Source organism: Nanorana parkeri, unplaced genomic scaffold (assembly GCF_000935625.1).
Source record: "Nanorana parkeri isolate BGI_ZX_2015 unplaced genomic scaffold, ASM93562v1 scaffold874, whole genome shotgun sequence".
Classification (NCBI taxonomy): domain Eukaryota; kingdom Metazoa; phylum Chordata; class Amphibia; order Anura; family Dicroglossidae; genus Nanorana; species Nanorana parkeri.
In genome coordinates this window covers 319,348-327,648 of record NW_017307142.1, presented here as the reverse complement: position 1 = coordinate 327,648, position 8,301 = coordinate 319,348, and the positions used below count along the sequence as shown (strand labels likewise).

Sequence of the window (8,301 nt, the reverse complement as noted above, 5' to 3'; positions counted from 1 at the left end):
GGGGGGGGGGGGGGCGGGGACAGATGACACTTCTGCAATGAAATAAGAAATCCCAGTGACAGAACACAGGAAATGGATCCTTTTCCCTGGAGGAGGATGTTTAGATATGAGAAAAACATTCCTGAAATTACACGTAGCTGCCTTCTTAGAATCACTCACTGCTGGTTACATAAAGTGCTCGATCTGAGCGAACACATTTTTTTGACATGACCCAGATTTTAGGGAGAGCGTCACAGTTCTGCTGCAGAGTTGCGGCCGAGCTGTCAATTGTAGTTCCACAACTATGTGCAGACCTTTTACCCCTGCAGGCATGCGAGGCTGTGCTGTTGCTTGTAGTCCTCCAGGCAAGTGTTGTCTTCCTTACTTGCACTAGTCTGAAAGCTTTAGGCGTCAGCCGCCCTCTCCTGACTATTATGCAGCTTCTCAGTCAATCAGTGCTGTCAGCTGGTGGCCAATCCTGTGGTTCCTCCCTCTTGCACACTCCATTTAAACCCAAAGCAGTACACGGCCCAAGCTAGATGCCAGGGCCCATGTTTGCTGTTGAAGCTCAAGTCCTTGTAGTTCACTTGTGTACCGAACTCTGGATTATCCTTGGAAATCCCTGCCTACAGTTTGCCCTGTGCTTCGCTTTGGCCTTGGAAATCCTTATCTACAGTCTACTCCTACCTTTGGATCATTCCTGGAAGTCCTAGTCTTCAGCCTGTCCCTAGCCTTTGAGTCGTACCCTGTACCCGTGTCCACATCCCATCCTGAAGTCTTCGGCAGCTGCTAGCTGAGTTGAGCTGTAGTGCTGAATGAGGCAATGGAAGTCAGGTCACGAACCTGGGGATCGTGACCTGGGATCAGCACGCAGCCAAGCCCATCTCCACCATCAGGAGCTCTGGTGAACCTTAGACGCCACATGCTGGGGACCCCATGCTACCTACGTAGCATAGCAGCACCGTGCCTTGAACTTCCAGATTAACTCGACTTCCACGTGCCTCAGTAAGCTCCATTCCCTGCTAGTACTCCAGCTCTGGGAGTTGACAGCTATAACGCTTGCACCCTTTGATCTAGGTGTCCCTGTCAGTGTAGCGGGTCCACATTCCCAATCACATCTGTGAGCCCCGTTTATGACAAAGTTTGGAATTTTTATATGTCTATTGCAGTTGTGTCAAATATAGTAGAGTATGACCAGCAGTCCCTTTTCTCCCCTCCGCAGCATCAGCCACCCATCCCCCAATCAGTCCTCCACAGTGTTAAGAGGAGCCATCAAGCCCAGACTGGATGTGGGTGTAGACGTTGCTGCATGCAGCCATTACCTCAGAATAAAGCTATGCAACAGACCTGCAAATATTTGCATTCGGCCTGAAGCGCGACATCCTGGTTATTCAATGACAGAACAGGCAGGATGGTGTATCAGAGCGCCAATTATACGGTCATTTGCAAACAGCTCACATCTGTTTAAGGACTGACAAATCCATAAACAGCGGAAGGACACTGTAGGCAGTCGCAGACCTCACTCTGGATGACAGATTAAGGTCCACCAGCAAGGCTGGATTTCCACAGCCATCAGCGATTGACATCCCAATACAGTGTATTATGAATGATCGATCTTGTTGGATCATACAAACATACCCGTGCCTACCCTACCCTTGAAGGCCATTTTATGAATAGCAGTGTAAAAGGTTGTCATGGCAACCAGTCAAATCCCATCTTCATTTTCCCAGTGCCGGTTAGACTGGTTGCTATAGCAACAAACCAGTTTTCACAATCTACCTCAGAATATTCATTTTAGACTACAATCCATTGACCTAATCAAAGCCAAGAGCACAATGTAAAGTAACCCATAGCAACAGCTCAGTCTATTTTACCAATCTGATCGACTGCTTATAGGTTGGGGCACATTGACCAGTTGCTCTGTACAAGGCCTCATTAAACCAGTAAGGGATCCACCAAGACAACCTCACTATTTTAGAGTAACCTTTCTTGAGAAAAGCATGGGTGCTGCCACTGCTGACCAATTCTACAAATACTGATTGCCTAGCTGTAATGCCTCCACAGTTCAAGTCACTGACCCAGAACAAGTGTGGGGATAAAGATTTTGTACTGCACTATGGTTTTCCTGACCTGCATGCTTGCTTCGGGTGAGCAGATCAAAGCTTTGAAGTGGTTCCGCCTAAGAAGAGTTGCAATTTCAAGCCAGCACTGGAAGCCCCTCCATCGTTTCTAAAGCAAGGTTTACCTTGACCCAAATTATATACAAAATCTGAAATTCTTGCTGGGTCTGGGAATCTGGAATTGCACCGATATAGTAGGCGCTCACAAGGCTAAGCCACTCATTCGACTCGACGTGGCATTTAATGGAGGCCTTCGATTGCCCCATGATGCGTTAATGATCCATCTTCCGTGCTAACCTTTGCTATTCCAACATGTTCAGAAGACTGCACGTGTCCCCCTCCACAAAAAAACTTTGGACAACACTTGATTTTGTTTGCGATATATCAGCAAGGCAATTGAAAGCTGGGTCTGTTTAGAAGTTCATGTTGGAACAGTTTACTACTATGGACAGACTGTAGCTTTGATGGCATAGTTGAAGCATCTGAACAAACTATTTTTTACTTAGAGCAACCACATCCCATCAATCCTAGTGAAGAATGAAGGAGAGAATCCATAGTCAGAGGGTCTCAGATGTGAAGCACACCTGTAATGTGTGGAGAACCTTTATCTTTAGATCTTGGGCAGGTCAACAAAAAGTGAATTAGGCTTTTCTATGTGGGTGTGAAACTGTGCCCTCATTTTCCACCCAATGATGTGGCAACATGCACCAATTATGTTCATTAGAGGGATGACTGGAGTCCTGATGCAGATGACATCCAATGATGCTGTCATAGTAAGCACAAGACTGCAGAATCGTCAGAGATAGATGGTACATACCCATGTCATGGCAGCCCTATATCCCCCCTCTGTGCCTCTGCCTAGGGATCTTCACCTTTACCATTCTAGGTATTGACACATGTGGCCCTGAGTGCATTATTTTGCAAACCCCAAAAGATAGGGGGTCATCCTCAATGTCTGTTGGGACAGTAAACTTTGATGATTTGTGGACCAAGAGCGTAGTACATCGCCCTCACGTAATCCTGATATAAGCATGGAGAATACGAATCAAAACTAATGTCACAAATATGCTCTCTTCAGGCCTATAAAATGCTGGATGCCACCAAGCAAATGTAGACGATTTCTCTGAGATGACCACATGCTGATTCCCAGGTGGTGACTTCCATGGTCCCCGTTCAGCTCATTTTCCCTTTGCTTTTTCGGCATTCAGCGGATTGATTTGTTCCCCCAAGTGCACTAGGTCTTGTGTACCCCACGTCAGTATTTGCATATAATAGACTCCTTTTAAATTATTTTATGGATATTTTTCCACATCATATTTGAAGCCATCAATCTCTTCCTCTGATTACCACAAACCAATCCACTTCACAACAAAGATCGGGATAGAGCTTTTCTTAGACATTAACTGTTACAAAGTATTTGAGGTTGAATAAAGACATTAGTCCATCAAGTCCAACCTATTTGCCGCATACATCTTCTCCGGGTTGGCAAACTGCATCTCCCACCAACGTACATCCGGGACGCCCACGGTGAGATCACTGCACTACAGTCGCAACTTGTCACTGCCACTTGAAGGGATTTTACTTGCCCCAAGTGGATTTATATAGATTTCACACTATACAGGATGAATCAGCAAGAGCCCATGGTAGGAGGTAGGACAAAGCCTAGAATTTCCATCTTAGAGACTTGGGTACTCAAGACACAATCCACTGGGTAAAATACTAGCTTCTCCAGGGCTGGAGAATTCCTAGGAGCCGGGTAGTCGTTGCTCCTTAAAAGTTACAGCTGGCACCTAACTTTTGAAGTTCTCACTGGAGCTGGCGCCTGGACTGGACAGGTCTGGCCCCTGGACTGGATAAGTCTGGCCCCCGGATTCCATATTTATTTGCCCACACCAGACCTTCCATTATTGTAGAATGCATGCCACAACTTCCACTGGATGTAAAATGTAGACTAATACCATCCATACATTATAAAAGCAGGTTGTATATGTGTATAGAACTCTCATGCTACAAATGCCGCATAAAACGTATGTGAAACGTTGGCACAGCGCCCACCACTCATCCATGGTTGGCAGAACACATCCCAATCTTGTAGAGTGCTTCTTTCAGGTAGTGTGTGTGTATATATGCGTGTATACTGTATCTCTCAAGCAGACCAGCAGTTAAGTAGCTTCACGCCTGCCCTGTCACTCTGCAGTGACACAAGTCCAACTCATTCTTGCTCCATATGAGTCACCTGACACCGGTGCGGCCAGATCCGGCTGGCGGGGGTGGGGGGTGTGCCGGGTGAGGCCGCCTGGTGTATGATTAAGGACACGTCTGCTGCATCATAAAACTCTTCTCCTGTGCTATTAAAAAGCAAGACCAGCCCAGGTTTAATTGGCCAAAAACAAGAGCTGCAGCCCTTCTCTCTGCCATGGCACTGGGCCAGGTACCCTTCTCGCCCTCCGGGATCCCCCACTACACGGCCTCATATTAAAATCATAGATTTTCTATATTTTTCCTCCTCATCTGACATTTCAGTGAATGGACAATGGCAGCGTCTGAGTGAGGCAGAAAACACCTACCACACCCAGCTGCATTGCTGAGGGAAGAGGCGTCATTGCATTGCTGTACGCTGCCAGGCACAACCCCCTCTTGCTGGGAAGAAGGACAGAGCCGTGTCTGTGTTATGATGGGGGGGGGGAAGGGGCGCATAGCTGAATTCACACCACAGAACATAAGTCTGAGCCGTCATTACCCAGTAAAGCAGCAGCTATGTGCAGCAAGGATCACACCAGTATAACCTGTTGCTAAAAATTATACTAACCAGTCATGCCTGTGCATTATCGGCCGAGCAGGCTTTACATGGGGACGGGATTACCATAGCACAGACCACTGTATACAGGATATTGATTACCAATTCCCAGTGTAATCATCAAGAATATCCCCCACTATGGGGGGAGGTAACCTATAGTACAGCACCTACGCTGGAGACACTGATGAATACACAGACGTCACGTCTGATAATATACATGGCTGACTTCCAATGTCACATATGAATAACCGCAGAGCATAATACTGAATTACAAATCTCTGTTTGGGGGGAGGGGAGGAACCATCATGGAAGCCACATAACATGGCACTGGATAGGCATGCAGATGCCAAATCTATCATCCTCCCATTACATACAACTGACATAGAAGTGACACAACCGCACCCCCCACCCCCCAAAAACGCGCCAACATACTCCCTGTAGTTTTACAGAGAACACTAACCCTCACTCCCGTAACTGAGAATGCATCAGCCACCATTATATAGCACCGACATATTCCAGGGCGCCGTACAGAGACCACTAACCCGCTGCCATAGGTTTATCTATAGGAGAGCTGTACAGAGCCTTCTGTCAAAAGAGCAAACCGATTTGCATAACCAACCACATAGTACAATACCAAGATGGGGAGCAATGACAGCTGTATCCTCCATTAACAGTGCAGGAATGATACAATGTATCCAGATCCCCCTCCCCCCAGGTGTGAGGCGATACAACATATCCAGATCCCCCCCTCTTCCAGATGTGATACAATGTATCCAGAATTCCCCCCCAATATGAGGTGTAGGGCCCTCCTCTCCCTCTCTCACCTTGGCCCCAATCTGGTTGCCGCACTGGCCTGCCTGCAGGTGGACGATCTCCCTCATGATTGCAGCAGCCATCTTTGAAATGGGCTGAAGAAGTCGTCCATCTTAGTTAAGGAAGGGAAGAAGGGCATATCGGCCATTTTCCTTTGTGTCACAAGAGGGGTCTTAATCTACCTGGCATTAAAAGGAACAGCTCATAGGAGTTCTTTGGTCACATATTAGTGTCCCCAGCCGCCTGGTGTTACAGTGCGTGCGCGTAGCCAACGAAACGGGGAGTGGCTGTGGGCGGGGGATAGACAGGGGCGTGGTTTTAAAGTGAGGGAAGGGGAAAAAAGGCGGGATTCTGTGTGAGATGGGTGTGGGCGCGGCCATTTTGTGGCGCGGTTCTGTCAGGTCGCACAGGCCTCACCTGACACTGGGCTGTATCTTCACCTCAGGTATGCGGCTTAGTGACATCACCTCTACTCTACAAAAGTATATTCACGTTTTTGTTTACCGTGAGGTGATTATTAAAATCAGTACTATATATCTTAATACGTATTGAAGAGCAGAACCTAAAGCCCAATTCCAGCCAAACTTTTCCGTGGTGCTTTTTGTGGCCGATGGAATTGACTGAATTTGTGGCGGATGGGAACCTCTTAGCTGCTGCGTTTTTGTGCCCATTGAATTGACAGAATGTCATAGGGTCCATGTATAAGTTCACGATGTGTGCAAAAACTCAGAACATGCGTGCGTTGCCATTACTAGGTCATGGGCGTGAGGACGTGCACAAATGCACAGGAAAAATGAGGAATGCATGTTGCCAAATTTGCAACATGTATGACTTTTTCGCTTTTGGGGCGCATCCAAGGCCCTAATGGGGACACGCACCAAACACGGGAAACAAAGCCCACACAAACGTGCGAGAATGCATGTGTCCGCGACGCTCGTTCCCTCCCGCTACGCCCTGATGTGGCCTTAGGGTCAATTCACATTGCAGCAAACCCCTTTCACACAATCCAATGCATCGCATGCTAAGATGGAAAATGTAATGCATGCAGTAAACGCACGGATACAGTGCCTTTAGGGCAAAGTCTGCAATGTGTAGGGCCGGCCTTAGGGGTGTGCGAGCCGTGCGGCCGCACAGGGCGCCATGGCAACAAGGGCGCCGTGCTTGAAATGAACGAAAACTAAAAAAGTTTTCATTTGTTTCATCAAACAAAACTCATTTATATGCTATTTTGTATTCAGCCACTGGTGTGTTCTGGAGGCAGGGTGCATGACGTCATATAACACCGCACGTGTTGGGCGCCGCCATCTTGGTGTTTATCTAGGTATACACCAAGATGGTGGGGCCAATATCGGCGTGTGAGGTCACCTGACGCCACACATGCATGGCGTCATGTAACGTCATGCTCCCTGCCTCCGAGATGGTGGCACGCATTCACAGAACACGCCGGTGGCCAACATGGCCGCCGCACATTCTCAAACAAATTATTATTATTATGTGTCTGAATACAATACAGACCCCTGGCTTCATTTACATGTAGCCCGGGGTCTGTGTTCTGTTTTTTATTTTTACTTTTCTAGATGCACTTACTTGAAAAAAGGGGTCAGCATGACGACCTGACACTTTATTTTTATAGACTCTATTGTATTTTGACATTTATTGTTTACCTTCTGTTGTTTTATTTGATAAGAATACTTCTATTGTGCCTACAAGTTTAATACCTTTGAATAAAAGTTTTATTTTTATCACACTTTTTAATATGTTTCTTTGCGGCTTAACAAAATAGGAGTCTTTAAATGGTGCATATATTGGGGGAAATGGGTGTGGTTACGGGGGCGTGGCCACTAAAGGGTGTGGCCACTGAGGGGCGCTGTAAAGCTTTCTCGCACAGGGCGCCTAAAGGCCTAAGGCCGGCCCTGGCAGTGTGAATGGACCACTTAGGACCTATTCACACCAGATCCAGACCAGAAAGTTTTTTTCAGCTGGTCCAACTTCCATTCATTCCTATGGTAAAAGATTGAGGCAAGTTCACACCATTTTGTTCAGTGCAGTAAAAAAAAAAAATAGCACTATTTTTTTCTGGTCTGGAACGCACCGAAACACATGCAAACATACCGGAAATTAAATTGAGACTAATAAAAAAAATGCATCGGAACTTATCCAAAACACACATACCCATGTTTCCAGAGACGCACACAGATCTGGTCTGTGAAGAAGCCCTGAGGGTCTGTACATTAGTCTGAACTCTCTGTTATTTCTCAGAATATTTAGGCAATTCTTCATATTCTGAGATATTACCACAAAGTTGTAACGCATTGGGCTGCTTGGCGCACGCATCTATGGTTGCCAGTTGTCTGTTTCCCTCGGGACAGTCCCTGTTTTTAGGGTCTGTGGTCAGTAGGGCGGGGGGTAAGATCTGTACTAGGGGTGATTTAAAGGGGGGGAATCATACTGGGAGGAAGGGGGAGTTTTGGTTCTATGCTGGCCTGTAGGTTACCTCTCTGGGAGGTGCGGGTGGGTGCCAGGCTCTCTGGGCGGTGAGGCTAGGTGTCCAATTCTCTAGGGGGTAAGGGTGAGAGCCAGGCACTCTGGGGG

The 8,301-nt window shown here is 47.1% G+C and overlaps 1 protein-coding gene across 4 annotated transcripts in view; it reads right to left on the bottom strand.

The window, feature by feature from the left end:
• Nucleotides 1–5,792, bottom strand: part of TUBB4A (tubulin beta 4A class IVa) — a 17,457-nt gene extending 11,665 nt beyond the window's left edge. For 3 of the 4 annotated variants that reach the window (XM_018565699.1, XM_018565701.1, XM_018565700.1), the window contains exon 1: nucleotides 5,721–5,790. In XM_018565699.1, the coding sequence (XP_018421201.1) occupies nucleotides 5,721–5,777 (57 nt within the window). In that variant the 5' untranslated portion in view covers nucleotides 5,778–5,790. Of the gene's footprint in view, nucleotides 1–5,720 lie in introns of all 4 variants that reach the window. The other variant, XM_018565698.1, reaches the window with a different exon arrangement.
• Between the last annotated feature and the right edge of the window lie 2,509 nt (nucleotides 5,793–8,301).